This window comes from Apodemus sylvaticus, chromosome 14 (genome assembly GCF_947179515.1).
Source record: "Apodemus sylvaticus chromosome 14, mApoSyl1.1, whole genome shotgun sequence".
In the NCBI taxonomy this organism is placed as follows: domain Eukaryota; kingdom Metazoa; phylum Chordata; class Mammalia; order Rodentia; family Muridae; genus Apodemus; species Apodemus sylvaticus.
The window spans coordinates 82,493,354-82,517,100 of NC_067485.1; the positions used below are offsets into that span (position 1 = coordinate 82,493,354).

General features: G+C 37.7%; 1 protein-coding gene across 2 annotated transcripts; it reads right to left on the reverse strand.

Annotated features, from left to right (window-relative positions):
* Positions 1-4,133: 4,133 nt before the first annotated feature.
* Positions 4,134-18,626, reverse strand: LOC127665261 (aldo-keto reductase family 1 member C13). 2 transcript variants are annotated; one of them, XM_052157721.1, is made up of 9 exons: positions 18,543-18,626; positions 12,169-12,336; positions 11,655-11,771; positions 10,188-10,265; positions 9,567-9,689; positions 8,759-8,868; positions 8,022-8,187; positions 6,056-6,138; positions 4,134-4,176 (listed from the first exon to the last, which is right to left on the reverse strand). In XM_052157721.1, exons 1-9 carry the CDS (start codon positions 18,624-18,626, stop codon positions 4,134-4,136), a joined length of 972 nt encoding a protein of 323 aa, XP_052013681.1. The 2 variants fall into 2 exon arrangements, with proteins under 2 accessions (XP_052013681.1, XP_052013683.1); XM_052157723.1 differs by having other exon boundaries at positions 10,188-10,261; positions 11,651-11,771.
* Positions 18,627-23,747: the final 5,121 nt, after the last annotated feature.

A 23,747-nucleotide genomic window follows, 5' to 3' on the forward strand; every position in this document is an offset into this window, starting at 1 on the left:
AAGGCACAACTACCCAAATTTATGGGACACAATGAAAGCAGTGCTAAGAGGAAAACTCATAGCTCTGAGTGCCTCCAAAAAGAAGCTGGAGAGAGCATACACTAGAAGCTTAACAGCATACCTGAAAGCTTTAGAACAGAAAGAAGCTAATACATCCAAGAGGAGTAGAAGGCAGGAAATCATCAAACTCGGGGCTGAAATCAAGTAGAAACAAAAAGAACTATACAAAGAATCAACAAAACCAGGAGCTGGCTCTTTGAGAAAATCAACAAGATAGATAAACCTTAAGCTAGACTAACCAGAGGGTACAGAAACAGTATCCAAATTAACAAAAATATAAATGAAAAGAGAGAAATAACAACAGAAACTCGGGAAATTAAAAAAACCCGATCCTACTATAAAAGCCAATACTAAACACAACTGGAAAATCTAGATAAAATTGACAATTTCCTAGACAGATAACAACTACCAAAGTTTAATCAGGATCAGATAGACCATCTAACTGATCCCATAATCCCTAAAGAAATAGAAGTGGTCATTGAAAGTCTTCTAACCAAAAAAACAAAAAAACAAAAACACACACACACAGGACCAGATGGTTTTAGTGCAGAATTCTATCAGCACTTCAAAGAAGACCAAACACCAATACTCTTCAAAATATTACACAAAATAGAAACAGAAAGAACACTACCCAACTCATTCTATGAGCCACAATTACCCTGATACCAAAACCACACAATGATCCAACAAAGAAAGAGAACTTTAAACCAATGTCCCTTATGAATATCGATGCAAAAATACTCAATAAAATTCTTGCCAACTGAATCCAAGAACACATCAAAATGATAATTGACCATTATTAAGTAGGCTTCATCATAGGGATACAGGGATGGTTCAATATATGGAAATCCATCAATGTAATCCACTACATAAACAAACTCAAAAAAAAAAACCAACACATGGTCATTTCATTAGATGCTGAAAAATCATTTGACAAAATTCAGCATCCTTTCATGTTAAAGGTCTTGGAAAGAACAGGAATTCAAGGCCCATACCTAAACATAATAAAAGCAATATACAGCAAACAAGTAGTCAACATCAAACTAAATGTAGAGAAACATGAAGCAATCCCACTAAAATGAGGGATTAGATATGGCTGCTCCCTCTCTCAATACTTATTCAATATAGTACTTGAAGTTCTAGCTAGAGCAATTAGACAACATAAGGAGGTTAAGGGGATACAAATTGGAAAGGAAGAAGTCAAATTATCACTATTTGCAGATGATAGGATAGTATACTTAAGTGACCCGAAAACCTCCACCAGAGAACTCCTACAGCTGATAAACAACTTCAGCAAAGTGGCTGGATATAAAATTAATTCAAGCAAATAAGTAGCCTTCCTATACTCAAAGGATAAACAGGCTGAGAAAAAAATTAGGGAAATGGCACCCTTCACAATAGCTACAAACAATATTAAGTACCTTGATGTGACTCTAACCAATGAAATGAAAGATCTGTATGACAGGAATTTCAAATCTTTGAAGAAAGAAATCAAAGAAGAACTCAGAAGATGGAAAAATCTTCCATGCTCGTGGATTGGCAGGATTAATATAGTAAAAATGGCCATCTTGCCAAAGGCAATCTACAGAGTCAATGCAATCCCCATCAAAATCCAAACTCAATTCTTCATAGAGTTAGAAAGAGAAATTCTCAAATTCATCTGGAATAACAAAAAAACCCAGGATAGATAAAACTATTCTCGACAGTAAAAGAAGTGGGGGAATCTGTATCCTGAATCTCATGCAATACTACAGAGCAATAGTGATAAAAACTGCATGGTATTGGTACAGTGACAGGGAGATAGGTCAATGGAATAGAGTTGAAGACCCAGAAATGAACCCACACACCTTTGGTCACTTGATCTTTGATAAAGGAGGTAAAACCATCCAGTAGAAAACAGATAGCCTTTTCAACAAATGGTGCTGGTTCAACTGGAGGCCAGCATGCAGAATGCAAATCTATCCATTCTTATCTCCTTGTCCTAAGCTCAAGTACAAGTGCATCAAGGACCTCCACATAAAACAAGACACACTGAAACTAATAGAAAAGAAACTGGAGAAGACCCTTGAGGATATGGGCACAGGGGAAAATTTCCTGAACAGAACACCAATAGCTTATGCTCTAAGATCAAGAATTGACAAAAGGGACCTAACAAAATTACAAAGTTTCTGTAAGGCAAAGGACACTGTTAAAAGACAAAACAGCAATAAACAAATTTGAAAAAGATCTTTACGAAACCTACATTCGACAGAGGGCTAATATCCAAGATATACAAAGAACTCAAGAAAGTACAAAGCCCAGAAGCTCTGAATACCCAGAGAGCCAAATAACCCTATTAAAAATGGGGTACAGAGCTAAACAATTAATTTTCATCGGAGGAAGCAACTAAAGAAATGTTCAACATCCTTAGTCATCAGGGAAATGCAAATTAAAACAACCCTGAGATTTCACCTCACACCAGTCAGAATGGCTAAGATCAAAAACTCAGGTGAAACAGGTGCTGGTGAGAAAGACGAACACTCCTCCACTGCTGGTGGGGTTGCAAGCTGGCACAACCAGTCTGGAAATCAGTCTGACAGTTCCTCAGAAAATTGGGCATGATACTACTGGAGGACCCCATTATACCACTCCTGGGCATATACCCAGAGGATTCCTCAACATGTAATAAGGACCCATGCTCCACTATGTTCATAGCAGCTCTATTTATAATATCCAGAAGCTGGAAAGAACCCAGATGTCCCTCAATGGAGGAATGGATACAGAAAATATGGTATATTTAGACTATGGAATACACTCAGCTATTAATATCACTGAATTCATAAAATTCTTAGGCAAGTGGGTGGAACTGGAGAATGTCATCCTGAGTGAGGTGATCCAATCACAAAAGAACACACATGGTATGCACTCACTGATAAGCGGATATTAGCCCAGAAGCTCTGAATACCCAAGAAACAATTCACATATCAAATGATGTCCAAGAAGAAGAAGAAGGAAGGAGAGGCCCCTGTTCCTGGAAAGGCTCAGTGCAGCAGTGTAGGGGAATACCAGGACAGGGAAGTGGGAATGTGATGATTGGGGAACAGGGGAGGGAAGAGGGCTTATGGGACTTTCGGGGAGTGGGGAATCCAGGAAAGGGAAAATCATTTGAAATGTAAATAAAGAATATATAGAATCAAAAAAAAAAAGAAAGAAAAATTTAAATAGTAAATGAATTAATTTTAATATAATTTTTATTGATGCTTTGTGAATTTCAAACATGCACCCTAATCCCACTCACATTCTAGTCCTTCCATATCTGCCATCTGTCCGTATAACATTCACCCCTATAGAAAAGAAAAAAATTAAAAAACTCTCACCATGGATGCTTAGTCACACAGTATACACTTATGCCAACAGCTTTTCTTCCAAATGTTCATTCCTAAGTAGAGCTATGATCAACTCTCTCCTCCTGATATTTTCCATCCTGACTTTTAATGATCCTACTAAGGTAGTTCTCATGTCCCCTCTTTAGCTGAACCTACCTCAGGAATGCCTCACTCTTCAGTTCTAAGACTGCTAAGCAGCTAGAGAGTCCTTATACTGTTGGTTAACCTTGTCGACTGTGCCTAACCTTCAAGACAGAGACTCCTGGACTATGTGCAGTGTTTTCTTATTGAATCATTGAGCACCGCATACTCATAAATGTCTATCAGCCATTACCCAAACTGAAAATACTACCTACCCCAATACTGAAATGTTAATAAAATCAGAATATTTATCTCCAAATACCACCCACAACTACCAACACAGCTACTTTTGTGTCATAATGATCCAAGAAACACAATAAAAGCAAACAAACAAAAAACCAAAGAAAATATTTTTGAAGAGAAAATTGTATATTTATTTTAAAGCATCATCAAAATTAAATTTCTTTTCTTTGAGGTCATTAAGTAAAGCTTCAGCTGAATGTGAGTTGCTAAGCAACACAGATTTATCAGAAACGACATGTCCATCCAACTGCATCTGAGTCACATCACCAGCATCACGGTCCACACACAGGGACTTCAGGAAGAAGTCATGATTAGGTTCCCATGTTAATATTCCTCTGAAAATGGGTACTCTGGGTGGCCAACAAAGCTAAATAGGAAATGAAAACAAACATCAGATGTATGGTCTTTATCTGCAGTGTATAGGTATAACATCTAGGAAGCCACCATCAAGGTGAAAGCTAATTGTTTCATTCCCTGATCAGTTGCAGAGTGAGATATTCCTACAGTCATTTACAATGCTTTATAAGAAATGTTTTTTTTAAATTTTATTTATATATTTTTTAAAATTATGTCCCTTCACCTAGAACAGAAAACACAAACACCAGTCTTCATAACTATTCATCTCCCTTAGCTTCCTTCATGCATCAATCAAAGAAAGAAATGCCAAAAATCCTTTCCAGCTTTAGTCTCCAGTAAAAGGAGAAAAGCATTATGTCATCTTTAGTTCAACACAAAAACATCGTACCATGCGCACTGATGCCTACCACTTCCACTTCCGTTTAACTCTTAGTAATCCATTAATTATTCACTCACTTCCATCATCTACAATGCACTGAATTAGATCGAGTTAGAAAATGTCAGTAAAAAGAAATGTGCTTTCCAGTCCAAGGAAATAACAGCAACATTTGTAAACCTCTATATATGTATAACAATCCAAAATATGTAGTGATAAAAATTATTAATTGTTAAAATTTGGGAAGAAATATTTATTATTTATAACAGTGATTTAATCACTGAGTGACATCTCTTCTAGTGCCTTTATTCTGCTCTACAGTAACAAAAGTATAATGATAATATACATATACACAAATTTTACATTGTAGATTTTGTAATCCTCCTTCAAACATTGTCATATTTATTTCCACGGAGAATAAATATTTTCACAAGCAGAAGGTAGGTAGACCATAGATAGATAGATAAATAGATAGACAGACAGACAGATGATAGGTAATAGATAAACAATTCTAGATTATGATAGGTGATAGATAAATATGCACATATATGTGTGCATATGTGCTTTCTGTGTCATCATTCATAGTCTATGTTATGGAATACTTAATCACACTGTGAACCCCAAGACTTTGTTTTTTGCTGGAAAAACCTGTTTCTAGTTCAGATGTGGCTCAGTCTTAGCACTCTATTAGTTCAAGAGTTATCTGCTCTTGAAAACAGGATTAACTAAAGCTAACTATAGGTCTGGAGGCTGAGCAAGCACCTAGCTGACAGGAAGTGAACATAGAAAAAACACATAGAAAGTAAGAGGAAATCAGGAGGGCAGACAGAGAGGGTCACAGGAAGCAGAAGGAAAGGACATTTAGTTTGAGGCATTTTTTAGAGAGAGCATGAAGAAAGCTTCCTTTTGAAACATCAGCTGGGGAGGAAGGTCAGCTGGATGCTTCCTCTGCCTCTCTGAGCTAGCAGGCTTTCACTCCAGCATCTGGCTCCCAAGTCTTTATTGGTAAAATTGGATGATTGACATATTGTTAAAAAATATTTGATCCCCAATGTGGGGGCTGAACCCTGGACCCTCAGACTGACTCCCTGTCAACGGATTGCTCGCTTTGTCTCTTGACCTATGGTTGACTTTATTTAACCCTATTTACAATAAGCAGAAAGCTCTTGGATTAAAGTTACATGATTTCCAGTAAAGAACACAATCTTGGGGTTCACAGCATGATCAGATACTCTGCAACAAACCTATGTCCAATACCAAATCCTGTAACCATAAGAGCATGAAGGGAACTTAAGGTCCTTGCATGGCAATTAAAGCTCTTTAATTATTTCTGGAAGGCACTCTTCTTATTTTTGAATATGACTTTTAAAACCTTAACTGCATTTTGTGCAGTTGTGTCCATATTTAAGAAACTTAGAATTTTATAAATTCTCTCCATGGGAAACTATGGATGAGGAAATAAACTACTTGAATTGAAATACATTGAGCTGAGGTCTTATTCAACATTACTTACGAGTCTCCTGGAAGGTACCGAAAGTTTTTGTTCAGGCCATCTAGTGTTTTCATGTCCTCAGGGGACAACTGAAATCCAAAAACCTGTCAGAAAAGTACAGAGGTGTTAGCATTAGAATGACTCACATATTAAGTCTCAAAGGCAATGTATTTATTACTTTCATAAAAATGATGAACTTTGTTTATCAAAACATTCACAGTTAATCAATAACAAGTAAGAATGAAAGATATTGCTATTGAGATATATTAAAATTGCATAATACCACAGACAAGAGGTAATCTCGGGAGTAGCTTGGGAGAAAAGAAAAAACTGAATTCATAAAAAGACTATGGTCTACAGTTTCCAAGAAATCTAGAGCAAATTTTTGAAATATCTCAGAGAAATTGTCTTTTATGGGGAGTTAGAGTTCTGTGATTCATCAATAAGTAATTAAAATATAAACAATGCTTTCTCAATGTTATGGAAGATGAGACTTAACCAAACTCATGTAGAATAAAAGAGCTGTCTTTAAAAGATGTTCTTATTTAAATTCGAAATGTTTTATCTTTAAAGTGATTTTCAATATATGCTTACATATTAAAACATGCACATTGTTAGGTCCTTTGGCATTTTAACAATATGGAGACAGAGAAAGATGGAGATTTGTCATCAACTAACAACTATTAACAACTGATAAATTTAATATGAAGTACAATCTGAGCTCTGGGTGAGAGTAAATAAATTAATTGAGCAGAGAAAAGAACTCATAAATGAATCAGTTATTTGAAAATTTGATTCATATGTGGATTTATATTTTACAACCCAGAACAGTGTAGGGGGAAATAACACAAACCCTTGGTAACATTGGGAAGTAGACTCTTGTCTAACAAGCAGAAGTATGTGAGCTCAGTCACATAGGAAAAGTATGAAGTATGTGCACCCAGTTCATGAAAAAATGAAAAGAGAATGAAAACAATTAAAATTTGGAAGAAGATAATTCAGCAAATACTTATGAATTTTGAGATAGTAATGAACACAATTGAAACTATGTAAATGCATCTGACTGATCATAATCCACAGTTCTTGGTCTGCACATTGTTCATGTGGAGTCTATTTTCTAAACCTTTAATCTTGGCTGCTATGTAACTTGTGCTGGACATTTGAACTTTACAGATGGACCAACTCTGTGTTTGTCATAAAAGGTTTCTCATTGCTTTGGCTTAGAGATAAGTGCAGGAGAAAAACCAGGGAAACTTGTCAGTTGTATGAAACATATATGGAATTGAGGAAAAGCTCAATCAGTCATCTGAGCTTGAGAGGCCTTATCATCCTGAAAATATGGACAATAGTTCCCTGAAGCTATGTGAAAGAACACAGTGTAGACAGGCAATTTTCACTAATTTCAGGCTAAATTAAGGTAAGTTTTTAATATCAACAAACACTAAGGTAAAAAATTCTATATATTAAATTTCTACTTAAAGTAAGTTTCTATAGTAAATGCTAATATTTTACAGTATAATAAATTATACTTGACATTTAAAAAAATAACCAAGGTAAAATAAGTAACCAAGGTAAAATGAACATACAATTGACTGGTATATATGCATGTATGTATGTATATATGCATCTGTATGCATTAGAATATTTGAGTGATGCAACAAAATAATAGTAAAACAATAGAAATTTCTAGAGTCAAAATTACTGAGTCTAGATCCATCATTTCACAAAATAAAGAAGTCCACGGGAAAGGGTTACACAGTACTTGGCTGAAAATGCAAACCAAATTCTATATCATTTCCATCATTAAACCTGTCAAGTCATGGTGGGTTTATGTCATAGACAAAACATTTCTCAATGCTCTTGAAAACCCATGTGCCTAGGAAATGCTAGGGATATGAGCTTGATCTCAAACATATTCTGGTAGATTTGAAGGAAGCAAGTATATGGAAGATACTGAATAAGAACCCTAAGGACCAAATATCAACACCTGCAAATTCTCTCTCATCTCATTCTCTTTGAAACTCTGGGCCAGGGGCACGACCCCACGCTGAACCAGATATCGAAGTGCAATCAGGGCAGGGCTTCGCTTGTTCTTTTTGGCCACATCACAAAGAACTGGATCATTCAACAGAACTGGGGAGTTCTGGTCCACCCTAGAAGGAAAGTACGAATGAGCTCATGAGGCCAAGCTTTTTGTTATATCACAGTACTTCAAAACACAGTAGAGGGCTCATTCTAGACTGGGTGTGATAGATATGGACAATTCTCAACTGGAGCAAATCTAGAATAACTTGTAAGATGAGTCTCTTAAATGACTTGGGAGATTTTCTTATTATAAAAATTGATTTGGGAAGACCCATTTCAATTATGGCTGGGACCATTTCCCTGAGCAGGGAATCCTGGCTGTACAAAGGGAGAGAGTGATCTGGGTCTTAGTGTCCATCATTCTCTCATCTTGATCATAAGGAGAAATGATCTCCTACTTCAAGCTCCTGACACCTTGACTTCCTCCTTTTATTTTCTGTGCCCTTGAATTATGAACCATAATAAGCCTTTTCTCCCTAAAGTAGCTTTTGTCAGAGGATTTTATCAGAGCAATAGGAAAAGAGACTGAGATACTGATTAGCCAGGTTCTTCTAAAGAAAGATTCCCCCTCTCCCTGAGAATTGAGTTGAGGTTCTAATTAACAGTCTTCCTTCAGGTTTTCTTCTTATATTTTATTACCATTCTTTATATCGTTGGGTTCCCAGAGCACCATAAGCAACTAGAACAATGTCTTTTGATTTGCAGTAATCCAGTAGTTTACTCTGGTTCAAATAAAGGTGACATTCAACCTATGATAGAATATGATAAAAAGATATCAGATTTTTTTCAAATGCTCATATTATGATGAATAGAAATGCTTAAAGTCGATAAAATAGAATAGAATATATGTAATTTGACACAAGAATTAAAAAGATCAATGTGTTGCAAATTTTTTTGAAGGACAAATGTACTAATTTGTGAGCATTCTTCTGATAACACTTGGTCTTGCAAGTTTTTGTGTCAAAAAATATAGTTAACGAACAGCTAGAGGGTTCACTGGGTAAAGAAACCAGCTGCTAAGCCTAATGTAATTCTGAGGATGGACCACAGTCAGAATGTGAGAGGCATAAACTCTGTGCAAGTCCTGACCACTGACTAATTTTTATCTTAATCCATTTTTCAATAAACTATCCCATGTCTGTTCACTATTCTTATTTCAGGGAGAAGGTCACTTTCTCCTGTCCTCAAATTCTGCCTGATGGACCAACACTAAATCTACACATTGTTTATCAGGTGGGCACCATAGTACCTCTCTCTTTTAAGCAATATTCTAAGAGTTCAAGGCTAAATTTAGAATCCCTAGCCTCTTTGAAAAAATTATATTGTACTTAGAATGTTTTCTTTCCCCACAAGATGAAAATCACCTGGAAAGAGGGCAACTAATTGTGCATCAGTAGTTCAGAAGTGAGGAAAAGCCTGAGCAATGGAGAGGAATGCAGAGCCTCACCTGGTTGCAGACAGGTTTGTACTTCAGTCCTGGCTTGTTAAGGATTCGCTCTAGCTGCTTGTGGTTGAAGTTAGACACCCCAATGGACTTGACCAATCCTGCATCCTTACACTTCTCCAACATCTGGTGATGAGAAGGGGCAATAAAGGGTCATACTAAAAACTGACTATGTGAATAAAAACATAGTATGGACTAGTAACAGGAAAACTTGTCCCGAGCTAGACATATTATTCAGTGGTAGACACTTGCCAATGTGTACAAGACCCTACATTGACCACAGGCACTAAAGGTGTGAGCAGTGAATTGGCCAGGTGTTCACTGGATTTAAATCCAAAGAAGTCAAAATGAGGATGATCATAAAGTAGAAAGTGTCATCCAAAGAGGAATTCCTGTAACATCACTAGAAAATCAAGGATATTCTTACTACATAAGATGACAAAATACCCATCTGCCTTCTGTCCTGCGGCCTTCTTCATTTCACCCATTTGCATTTTAGTAATGCATACCCCAAGTTCCACGCCACCAAATATCTATGAGTAAAATAAGTTTCGACATCCAGGGCAAAGTGAACTGATTCTCCCTTCCTCTGCTTGCTTTACTGTTGTTTCAAAGAGTACTCACCTCCCATGTGTCACAGAAATCCACAATGTCCAGCAGAGATTTCCCTTGCTCATCTACTGGAAAATCATTATCCCCTGGCTGGAAGAGAAGTAACTTTAATACAATTTCACAAAACATGTATCTCCTCTAAAGTAATGTGTTTAAGACTATTTTGGAGGAGCTAGAGAGATAGTTCAGTGATTAAGCACTGGCTGCTCTTTCAGAGGACCTGGGTTCAGTTTCTAGAACCTACAAAGTTGGTCATACCATCAGTCATTCCAGTCCCATGGGACCCAATGCACTCTTCTGGTTTTCACATGCACCAAGCATGCACAGAGCAAACAGACATACACATGAGAAAAACACCCATTCACAACAACCAATAATGAGTTTTTAAAAACATTTAAAAGCTGGGAAGTGGTGGCTGAGGCCTTTAATCCCAGCACTTGGGAAGCAGAGGCAGGCGGATTTGTGAGTTTGAGGCCAGAGTGAGTTCCAGGACAGCCAGGGATATACTCTGTCTTGAAAAACCAAAAATAAAAAATTAAAAACATTTAAAAGAATATCTTGGAAATAAGAGAGTAAGCAGCTATAAGGGAGTGAGACATCATTCTATATAATATGTTTTAAAGCTGATATGCATGTAGAATTACATTATTTTTGGAGCTTACTTTATTGCATTCACTTGAATTCATCGTATAAATAATTATATATTTTCTTATAATAATTTTAATTTGAAAATTATAACATAGTTAAATCATTTCTCTTGCTCCTTGTCCTCCCTCCAATCCTTTCCATGTATGTTTCTCAAACTCATTGCTTCTCTTTCTTTAATTGATGTTACACACACACACACACACACACACACGGGTTTATAATGTTTATACCCAAATAATATTTCTGAACTACTAGATGAGTCCTCCTAGTTGGCTTGTATTATTTTGTCTATTCTTTTCTTTTAGAAACAGAAATGCTTTATGTTCATTGGGAAACTCATTACATAGCCTTGACCTAAGACAAGAATTTATATCTCTCCTGACCCATGACAAGTAATGAACATGAAACATGTGTGCCCAAAGACAGGAATGTGAGGCCAGTATGGACTGTACACAAGACTGATTTTAGTAAAGAAACATGCTGAGAAGCTATAAAATGCTAGTGACCTTGAAACTGAAACTATCTTGAGGCCACTTTTGACACCAAGAGAGAAAACAGGGACAAGACCTAAGCAAATATTTAGTAATACAATGTACATGATGCATAAGCACACATTTTCCTGGAAGTTAATTCTAATCTGTGTTTCTAGACATTGCTTAGATACCTCATTTCATAATCTAATATACTCTTTCTGGAATCTACTCAGAAGTTTAGTAACATATAAATTAACATTTTATAAAATTATGATAGAAATTTATCTCAACCATTCATAAAAATGATATCCACGCCCCTATGCAAGGATATATACATTTGACAATACAAATCACCTACCTTCATTGCCACTGGGTAATGTATAATGTAAAGATCAACATAATCCAGTTGAAGGTTTTTCAATGATTTTTCCAAAGCAGGCTTGACCAGTTCTGGTCGAAAGCAAGTGCACCAAAGCTACAGATGTTGAAGAATGTTAGTTGTGCTAGATTAATAGATTGCCCAAATATGCATAGTCATTTATCCTAACACTGATATTTTTTGTACTTGAAGGAAAGTTTTAAGCATTTCTCTTAACTTAGTGTTTCATTTACTCTTACTTAACCATTAGAACTCAGCTATAGTTTTGGGGTTAATGTTAGCTCATTTATTAAACAATAAAAAAATTACTCAAGAAATAAAATATATACTAATAAATAATGCCCAATAACTAAATTATTTTCATGTAGACTTAAATCTGCCTTTATTTCCTTTACCCATTAATTCAATTGACATTTTAACCAACTTTTGATGCAGTGATATAATTTCTGCTGCCTTACCATATTTCAATAATTTGCATACTTGCATACTATACCTTCGTAGTGATGAACAGGTCTTCTCTCTTTACAACACCTGCTTTAATCTTGCTTTGAATGGCCTGTCCTATCTCCTCTTCTATGTGGTATACATAAGCAGTATCAATATGGCGGTACCCAGCCTCTAGAGCTAGGCATGCAGCCTCCAGTGACTTACTTTTGGGAACCTAGGGAAGGAACCAAAGGAGGTATTTAGGGATGCATGTTCTGAGAGCTAGCTCAAAGTGAGCCTAGATGGGGGTTTACTATATTAGAAAGAATTTTGTCTTTCAAAGTCATCCTTAGACCACTTGTCAGGTAAGAGCCTAGTACTGTGATTGTATAAAACACAATAAAATGTCCAGAGATATTGTAATTGTCACAGAAAAGTATCTTATCAGAATCAATATTTGCCCATATTTTGTCACATGTTTGAACTATGAGGTAAATTGCTTTCTTAGGGTTTTTCTTCATTAACAGCAAGACTTTTATATCGAACCTCCCTATACCCGGGTAATCCTGGTTACTTACTGGAACTTTTGGATGCTCAGACTGGGTTCAGTGACCTACTCGAAAATCATACTAAATGTATGTCGTAGGATGACTAAGCAAAATGAACACATGGAAGTTTGCTTGGTACATGGCAATTATAGACACTCCTCTGGCCCTTAGCCTAGACACTCTTACAAAAGGATGAGAAAGCAAAGATCACAGGTAGTAAGCAAGGCCAGGTTAATAAAAGGGACTTGGGCAGAAAGTACTGACCTATGTTAGTCTTTCTACATATCTATTCTCTTTGTCTGACAGACCTAAATTCATGCAGGAAAAGTCTAATGTAAGAATTTATTCTTATTTAAAGTAACTTACCTACTTCATATTAGAGATTATTTATTTTGGGTGTCAGCCTCTTCTACCAGAGATCATTTGTTTTAAAAGGACATGGATAGAATTAAAGCTAACATTATTGCCTTGGCTGCCAGAATTGGATAATGATATGACTGGGTTTTTGTTAAAGGTTTAGGGTGTGGGCTGGGGAGATGTCTCACTCAGAACATGCTTGCAAACTTTGATATCTTAGTTTAGACCCACATCTCTCTTGTAACGCAAAATGTGCCATGCAGGCCCAGTACTTGAGGAGGCAGCATCAGGGTGAGCCCTGGAGCGCATCCCTGAGCACTGCAGGCTCAGTGAGAGAGCCTGCCTCACACTTTATTATGGGAGAACAATGGGAGATGGCTTTGACTTCTAACATTCCCAGACACACACACACACACACACACACACACACACACACAAACACATATACAATCACACAACACTTACAAGGGGTTTTAAAAGTTAATCACAGTAGCTTTTCTGATTGTCTTAAGACTTTTTATAGTTATATTTTCTCAATAAAAGACAGGGACTAAAATTCTGGCTTCTACCACCTTGTCTGGAAACCAGCCCCGACTTATCCAAGGATAAGAACACCATGAGCTATCAAAGCTAAAGCTTCAGTAGTGGCCTTGACCTGTTCCTGTGTTTTGTGCAACTTTGCAAAAGTAACAAATCCTGTGCATATCTGCAAATTTCTCTGGAGTATAACAGAAGGAAGATGGACAAATTTGAAGTCAAGGGAAGAGGCCATTTTTCACACAATTAAAAGGTCTCAGGAGGCCTAGAAAACAAGAAAGTCTCTCCAGGTTAGCAAACAGTCCACCTTGATGTTTTTCATTCTGAGGACACCCATGCTCTAATTCCAACATATACTAATGAATACCAGTAATTAACACTTATCTTTACTAAGTCCTCCTTCTCCCCATCATAATGATGCACTATAGATTCCAGTAAGTTTCCCATAGTTGAGTGTTGTATATAGGGAACCTCACTTAGCTCTGGTAAATATTCACTGTAAGATGCCCCAAAACAAAATCAAAAAGTATTGTCAAATATTTGTTTCATGTATTAGTCTACAGCAGTGGTTCCCAACCTTCCTAATGCTACAACCCTTTAATACAGTGCCTCATGTTATGGTGATCCCAGTCACAAAATGATTTTGTTGTTATTTCATACTGTAATTGTGCTATTGTTATATATCATAATGTAAATATCTGATGACCAGAATATCTTATATGCAACCTCTTGAAGCTTTGGATTTCCAACTCACAGATTGAGAACCATTGATCTACAGGAAGCCACGCTGAGTTACCATGTTCATTTCTGGCATCGTGCCTTTTTAAAATGAAAAAATGGTGTTGTAGATTGTGGACATAAATAGAAATCCCCTTTCACACTGCAACCAAGAAAGCTGATAGACAATCTGGTTACTTTTTTCTCCTCTATCAATTTGTGAAGTATGGACATAGGAAAAGCATAGTGCCCGGAAATGTTAGGTCATGGGTGTGCCCCTTTGAGCCCAGAGCTCACAGTGAAGTTCACTCTTAGAGCTGACAGGCCCCAAATGGGAATAGTAATTCATAGGAAGTCCTACGCCAAAAAAGTAAATCCAAGAAAAAACAGGTACAGCAACATTCTACCAAGTACAGATTCCCTAGGTGACAGCAAGAATAACAGAGAAGATAATCAAACTTTCTCCCTGTCCTGAAGTCACTGACTGAGTTATACCAAATGTGCCATTGAGGCATGTACCTCATAGTTCCATTATATGCTGCATTAATACTCACCACCAGAGAAAATTTCTTTAGAGTTTGGCCTCCCCCTTTTCCCCCATTAAGCCTGCCTCCCTATTGATTCACCAGGAGCAGGGCTCCTTCCTGAGGCAAGAGCAAGTATCAGGTGCCACAGCACTCCTTACCCAAATACCTCTGGGAAAGAGCTGGTCTCTCACTTCTGCTCTGAGGGACCCACCTGGAGCCCTTGGGCCACAGGAATTGAGGAACAGTCTGGGACAGGATCCTTCTGGTTTCCTGTTTGTGTCTGCACCTAGAACTGACCCTGTGTCACAGCTCTACATACCCAAATACCACTGGGAGAGAGCTGGTCTCCCAGGAGTGCTGACACACCTGTGAGCAGAGGTAAGACCACAACTATTGCTCAAATCCCTGACCCAAATAGGATCTGCCAAGAGTCAACAGGACCTGTTACAGGAACCAAGGACCAGCAAGGGACAAGATTTTTCTGGTTTCTGTCTGTACCCTGGAGAGATCTGGTTTCCTAGGAGTACTGACACACAGGCTTGCAGGAGGGACAAGTCACAGCCAGAGACAACAAGACCAGCTAACACCATAGACACTCAAATGGCAAGAGGCATGGGCAAGAACATCAGCAACAGAAACCAAGGCTACTTGACATCATCAGAGTCCAGCTCTTCTACCACAGCGAGTCCTGAATACTCCAACATGCCAAAAAAGTAAGACTCTGATTTAAAATCACATCTCATGATGATGATAGAGGACATTAAGAAAGACATAAATAACTCCCTTCAAGAAATACAGGAGAACACAGGTAAACAGGTAGAAGCCCTTAAAGAAGAAACACAAAAATCCCTTTAAAAATTACAGGAAAACAACCAAACAGGTGGAGGATTGAACAAAACCATACAGGATTTAAAAATTGAGTTAGGAACAATAAAGAAATCACAATGAGAAGCAACCCTGGAGATAGAAAACCTAGGAAAGAGATCAGGAGTCATAGATGCAAGCATCACCAGCAGAATACAAGAGATAGGAGAGACAATCTCGGATGCAGAAGATACCATAGAAAACATTAACACAACAGTCAAAGAAAATGCAAAATGCAAAAAACTCCTAAGCCAAAACATCCAGGAAATCCAGGACACAATGAGAAGACCAAACCTAAGAATAATAGGAATAGAAAAGAGCAAAGATTTCCAATTTAAAGAGCCAGTAAATATCTTCAACAAAATTATAGAAGAAAACTTCCCTATAACCAAAAGAAAGAGATACCCATGAACACACAAGAAGCTTATAGAACTCCAAATAGATTGAACCAGAAAAGAAATTTCTCCTATCACATACTAATCAAAAGTCCAAGTGCAAAAAATGATCAAAGAATATTAAAAACAGTAAAGGAAAATGTCAAGTAACATATAAAGGCAGGCCTATCAGAATTACACCAGACTTCTCACAAGAGACTATGAAAGCTAGAAGGTCTGGGTCAATGTCATACAGACTCTAAGAGAACACAAATGCCAGCCCAGGCTACTATACCCAACAAAACTCTCAATTGCTATAGATGGAGAAACCAAGATTTTCCATGACAAAACCAAGTTTACACAATATCTGTCCACAAATACAGTCCTACAAAGGATAATAGATGGAAAACACAAATACAAGGAGTGAAACTACACCCTAGAAAAAGCAAGAAAGTAATCTTCTTTCAACAAACCCAAAAGAGGATAGCCACACGAACAGAAAAATATTATCAAAAATAACAAGAACTGCTTGGCAGTGGTGGTGTATGTCTTTAATCCCAGCACTCTGGAGGCAGAGGCAGGCAGATTTCTGATTTTGAGGCCAGCCTGGTCTGCAGGGTGAGTTCCAGGACAGCCAAGGCTATACAGAGAAACCCTGTCTTGAAAAACAAACAAAACAAAACACAAACTAAGAACTGTAGTTCTTAAAGTATTATTTACTTTTATTGACAGTCCATCCTCTTTTGTTTCTGCTGTTCAAAGCAGGGTGTAAGACCTTTGCTACTCATATGGTACTATTTTTTTTTTTTTTAGGTAAAATCCTTGCAAGCCTTATTCCTGTAACACCCTCCATATTTCCAAACCATCAGTCTCCGCATTCTTAATACTTTGCACAAAAGAAGCTACTACAATTCTAATTGTCAAAGATATTGCTTCTATAAAAATTTTAGTAACTCACAAATTAACATCAACCAAACTTGACATACCATGCTGTATAACTGAATATAGAATGTAATGGCTGAGAAGCACGGTGTTCTTATGTAAAAATCTAACAGTGTAAAACCTAACATGGAGTGCAGGGATTTTCTCTGACTCTTACCTATTTGTGAGACTAATTTTCTCTTACTGGGTTGCCTTGCATAGCCTTCATGTGATGATCTTATTATAGCTTGTTGGGCTGTTTGATTGATGTCTCTGGGAGCCCCAGCTCTTTTCTGAGGGAGTCAGTTGGGGAGTGAATCTGGGGAAAAGCAGGGATCATGGTGGAGGGACTTGGTCAGGATATAATATGAAAGCTAAATCTATATGTTGTTGTTGACATTACCCAGTATGTTCATTATTACAATTATATGAAAAAAAGTAAAAAACTGAACATAAATATATAAATCAATTCTAAATTTTATGTTGTTTACACTGAAGGTAGAGCGATGGTCATCACCATGAGAACTGGCAAAATTTCTGTCACAATATTGTTGTGTCCAAATATCATCATCCCTGACATCTCTTACTATCATCATTACATCATAGATTTAAAAGTTAGCCAGGAATTTCCACATGCATCTTCTGAAATCCAGTAATTCCCTGTTTTGCCAGGTAAGGAGGGCTGCTGCTACCAGAGAGACAACACACACTCTTTGAGTTCCTGTCCTTGGATTCTCAAAGATGAAATACCTTCCAGGACATTTCAAGGCATAGGCTCCTCCCCAACATATCCAAGTTCTGTAAGGTCAGTATAATTGTGGCTTCTTCTTTTTAATGTAGCATCCTAGAGGCTCAGGGTTCTGAAAAGACCTGGAAACTTGGGGTAGAGGATCGTATATCTATAAATGTTGCTTGTGCCAAAAGAAAAGAAACAGATTCTGAGGTCTTCAGGCAGTGGTGTGGGTACCCCAGATGTCTGCCTCTTAGACAGGAATGAAAGGAACCCAGTTCTGACTCATACTCCCAAAAATCTGTGTCCATTAGGCCAGTGAGCTGAATTGAAGACTAATATTAATGTACATCTATAGTCCAGGCCAGGACTACCTTTCAACTTCACCAAAACAGAAGAGGGAATAATCTAACTCTGGCCATAAATTTTAGAAGTGTCCATATGTTGAATGAGGAATAATGAATAAATTAACCACAAATTAAATGGTCATTTTAATTTCTATTTTTGTTTCAAATAAATGAATCATTTATTGTTTCTTTAGTTGCTTATAGACATAATTGTAATAAATCAATGAGTGATCATGTAATAAGCATTTCAAAAATAAATATGATTTCACATAAGTGAGAGAAAAAAGAGCAAGTATAGAACCAGCTTTTTTTGCCTGAATCCTGATGCACCGTATCTGAAGGGAACCAGCTCACTCTCCTACATACAGCTACCAATTGCAGTTACTGCTGTAACCTCTATTTAACAAGAACAATCAACAAGTGTGGACACATCAGACCTTGATGCAGGGAATATCTATCTGTATCTCTTGTACATGGATTAGCTCTAGCCTAGAGATACTGGGACTCCTGTATTCTTACCTCATTGGGTTTATAGGTGCCAAATCCCAGGGCAGGAATGAAGTGACCATCGTTTAGTTTGACACACTGCTGTTTGGAACTCATTGTGTCTCACTCCCCTGGCTAAGCACTTCCTGAGTCTTCTGTTGCCCTGAAGGGAAAGTGGATAGCATTATATATAAATCCAGTCTAGTAGTTAACAAGGGACACTCCCTTTCTGGAAGTTAGCCATGCCTACTCACTGGCTAATGTTTAACCATCTTTACTCCCAAGTTAATGATTAATCAGTTCTACTGTCTGGCTAATGGTCAGCAGTACTGTTGTGTGCCTACTGTTTAAATACTATTATTGTCTGTCTAATGGATAACCAATAGAAGGGAGTAGTGAGAAATTTAAAGCAGTATTGCACATATAAGAAGAGAAGCCATTCATTTCATATAAGGGTGAATTTCAAATAAAGTATGATATAATGAAAAAAATTGTTTTCTGTGTTTTTTCTCTTCTTTATCTCATGTATATTATTAGAGAAGAGATTGATTTAACAATTATTATATGAAAGACACTTATTTTCATTTGGCAATTATAAAGGTTCTACTTGATCATGCATCACTGAAAATAATGGTCTACCACATACCATACAACATACCGAACAAAGAAGTCACAATTGAGCTCTTAATGTGATAGGGACACAAACTACTCCCAATATTTCAACCCAAAATATTTTGTCCTGTTTACAATAAAGGCAGGGATAAAGATGAAGCAGAGACTGAGGGGATGGCCAAGGAATACCCAGTGCAACTTGTGACCTATCACATGGGCAAGCACCAATCTCTGACATTATTAATGATACTCTGTCATGCTTGCAGATAGGAAGCTAGCATAACTAACTTCCGAGAGACTTAACCTAGCAACTGAGTGAGACAGGTGCAGCAGAGACCTATAGCCAAACATTGGATGGAACTCAGGGACTCTTGTGGAAAAGTTGGGTGGGCGAATGATTGAGTATCCTGAAGGGGATAGAAATTCTTCCTATATTACGACAAACAAAGCCAACTAACGTGGACCCTTGGGAGCTCTCAGAGACTGAACTACCAATAAAGATCATACTCTGCCTAGACCTAACCCTCCTCCCCCCCATTTTTAGAAGTTGTTTAGCTTGGTCTTCATGTGGGTTCCCCAATAAGTGGAGTAAAGCTATCCCTAAAGCTGTTGATTTTGTGTGGAATCTGTTCCCCTAACTGGGTTACTTTGTCTCACCTCAGTAGGAGAGGATACACTTAGCCTTGGAGAACCTTGATGTGCCAGGGTCGGGGTATATCCAAGATACCTCCATACTCTCAGAAGAGAAGGGGAGGGGAACGGGACTTTGGAAAGGAGTGGGGGTGTAGTAGGGTGGACCAAGAGACAGCAATCAAGATGTAACATGAATAAATAAATTATTTACTGGAAAAAAACTCATAAACTGAATTTAGCCTTCTCTCAGCATTTTATAAAAAAAAATGAGATCAACTTTTAAACTGGAAAAATTTAAACTTTTGGAACTGCATTTTTTCCTGAAATTTTTCTATTATTATTGACAGAAGTGCAATCCTGAAATACACAGTAAAGGAGACAGCACAGAATAGTGCCTAGTGGTTGATAAACAATTGGCAGCTACAGGAATTTCTTTTCTGCAACATGCAACATGACTTAAATACTACTAATGGCTTCATTTCTTAGATCAGTTTAAAATAATTGCTTCAAATGTTAAATAATTTTTTGTACATATGCAAGTGTATCAGAAGAATGTGTCCAATCTCTTGGGGACATAATATCCAGGATTTATGTTAGATCTAACTCTTTATCTGGGTACTAGGATAAAAACACTGGCCACACGACTTCTTAGCAAACACTCTTAACCACTGTACGATTTTTCCAGTCCCTGATTTTAGATTACTAAAAATAAGATGTTAAAATGCAGATCAATATTTTATATTTTATATCCTCTTTCAACATCCATAAAATAACTAAATTGAAAAATAATTTACCATGAGATTTAGAGTAGAAGAATAAATTTCATTTTATTTTTTTGAGGTAGGGTTTCTCTGTGTAGCCCTGGCTGTCCTGGAACTCACTCTGTAGGCCAGGCTGGCTTTGAACTCAGAAATCCACCTGCCTCTGCTTCCCAAGTGCTGGGATTAAAGGCATGCACCACCACTACCACTTCCCGGTTGGGAGAGTAAATTTAAAGTATTGATGAGATAATTTTTTTTAATTTATTCAATTAAATCTAAAATACATAGATTTGCACTAATGCAGAACATATGTGACTAGAATACATGATAATTTTTAATGCCAAGTTTCCATTTCATGTGTATTATATACCAGGCCAGGCTGAAATGTATAAAACTTCATTCTTTTAAAAGAAACAGTTACTGTGATTATTAACTTTTCTTTATGCTTTCTAATATTCTAGAATTAATGTCTATCAATTTGGAGTCTGAAGAAGGTGCTTACTAGAAAGTATGTAAGAGGACAGAAGAGATCGCTTGGCTCTTAAGAGCATCATCTCCTTTTCCAGTGAACTAAGTTTTGCTTCCAGAAACTTCTTGGTGGGTTACAAAGTTCTGTTATACAGAGACCTGATGCCCTCTTCTGGCATCCATGAGTACTACATGAATGTGGTTGACAGAAACAGGCAGGCAAAATACCTATTCACATAAAAATACATCAACCCACCCAAAAAAATGTCAACCCCAAATTTGTCTTGCCTACAAGAAGTCCAGGAACAGAGAATGCCAGGGGCCATCCTCACCTAGATCTCGATGCCAGGAGATCTTAATACCAGGAGTCATTCTCACTTAGATCTCCATGCCAGGCGCCGTTCTTATATAGATCTCAAAACCCCCTCCTTTTGAAGCTCATCTGTGGATAGGTTACTATTGCAACCCCTTTCCACTTCACCTCCTCATGACCCCCTTTTTATCATGCCAAGAGTCCAGCAGCAATAACTAGCCTTTCCCAGAAATTCTGAGAAACTGTTTCTTAGAAATGATGCCAGCCCCCTGAGATTGTTCCCCCTTAACCCCTCCCTACACCTTTCCCTTTAAATTGGCTTGTGTAAAAAATAAAATTTGACAGCTTGATCAGAATGCTGACTTGCTGTCTAACTTCTTGTGTCTCTTGTCTCTCACTTTCCTCTTAGGTAGTTCCTGGGACCCTGTTGACTGTCCTGCAGGTCAGGACACTCTGGCGCCCAACAGTGAGGTACCTGTGGAGCGATTAAGAGGAAGGAGGCCATAGGGAGAAAAAGGGGAAGAGCTCTTTGTGTACAGCTCCTGGAACAGATTAGGTCAAGGCATGGTTGACCCACTGGCGCTTGGCCAGGGGAAAATCTCCACAGCAACAACATCTCAGAAGGTGAGACCCCCATGGGAAAAGAATTTATACAGCTTGTTTTAAGGCTCAAGACACAAGGGGCTGGGTTAAGAAAAGGAGATCTTATGCACTTCTTTGAGAAGTACTTAGGGTCTTAAGTATTATGTTGGACAAATTGTCCCTGGTTCCCAGAGTAAGGAACCATAGATAAGAAAAAAAAAGTAATTATTTTAGAGATTACTATGCAACTATTGGTCCAAACAAACAAACAAACAAACAAACAAACAAAAAATGTTATCTGCTGGCAGTCCTGCTGGTTGCAGTTTACACAGAGGAGGCTGATTTATGGTGCCTCACATTCGTAACTAGGAGTCAAACAGCTGGAGAAAAAACTGCTTCTTAAAGGTCCAGCAGTTCTGGAATAAATGGACTAAGATATTTCTCCTAAAGATTGGGTTCAAACAAGCAAATCAGTGGCCTTCCTATACTCAAAGGATAAGCAGGCTGAGAAAGAAATTAGGGAAATGACCCCCTTCACAATAGCCACAAACAGTATAAAGTATCTTGGAGTGACTCTTACCAAACATGTGAAAGATCTTTATGACAAGAACTTCAAGACTCTGAAGAAGGAAATGGAAGAAGACCTCAAAAATGGGAAAACCTCCCATGGTCATAGATCGGCAGGATAAATATAGTTAAAATGGCCATTTTGCCAAAAGCAATATACAGATTCAATGCAATACCAATCAAAATCCCAACTCAATTCTTCACAGAGTTAGAAAGAGCAATTAACAAATTCATCTGGAATAACAAAAAACCCAGGATAGCTAAAACTATTCTCAGCAACAAAAGAAAGTATGGGGGAATCAGTATCCCTGACCTCAAGCAATACTACAGAGCAATAGTGTTAAAAACTGCATGGTATTGGTACAGTGACAGGCAGGCGGATCAATGGAACAGGATTGAAGATCCAGAAATGAACCCACACACCTATGGCCACTTGATCCTCGACAAAGAGGCTGAAAACATTCAATGGAAAAAAGATAGCCTTTTCAACAAATGGTGCTGGTTCAACTGGAGGTCAGCATGCAGAAGAATGCGAATTGATCCATCCTTGTCTCCTTGTACTAAGCTCAAATCCAAATGGATCAAGGACCTCCACATAAAGCCAGACACTCTGAAGCTAATAGAAAAGAAACTGGGGAAGACCCTTGAGGACATCGGTACAGGGAGAAAGTTTCTGAACAGAACACCAATAGCGTATGCTCTAAGAGCAAGAATTGAAAAATGGGACCTCATAAAATTACAAAGTTTCTGTAAGGCAAAGGACACCATCAAGAGGACAAATCGGCAACCAACAAACTGGGAAAAGATCTTCACCAATCCTACATCAGATAGAGGGCTAATATCCAATATATATAAAGAACTCAAGAAATTAGACTCCAGAAAACCAAACAACCCTATTAAAAATGGGTTACAGAGTTAAACAAAGAATTCTCACCTGAAGAACTTCGGATGGTGGAGAAGCATCTTAAAAAATGCTCAACTTCATTAGTCATTAGGGAAATGCAAATCAAAACAACCCTGAGATCTCACCTTACACCAGTCAGAATGACTAAGATTAAAAATTCAGGAGACAGCAGGTGTTGGCAAGGATGTGGAGAAAGAGGAACACTCCTTCACTGCTGGTGGGGTTGCAAATTGGTACAACCACTCTGGAAATCAGTCTGGCGGTTCCTCCAAAAACTGGGCACCTCACTTCCAGAAGATCCTGCTATACCACTCCTGGGCATACACCCAGAGGATTCCCCCCCATGTAATAAGGATACATGCTCTACTATGTTCATAGCAGCCCTATTTATAATTGCC

Excerpts from the sequence above, each read along its gene's own strand:
- LOC127665261 (XM_052157721.1), bottom strand. The coding sequence starts at position 18,626 with ATGAGTTCCAAACAGCAGTGTGTCAAACTAAACGATGGTCACTTCATT. Across the intron at positions 8,188-8,758 it reads ACCCAACGATATAAAGAATG|GGTGGACCAGAACTCCCCAG; the intron begins GTAATAAAATAT and ends CTTTCCTTCTAG. Across the intron at positions 6,139-8,021 it reads AGATGAGAGAGAATTTGCAG|GTTTTTGGATTTCAGTTGTC; the intron begins GTGTTGATATTT and ends CTTTTCTGACAG.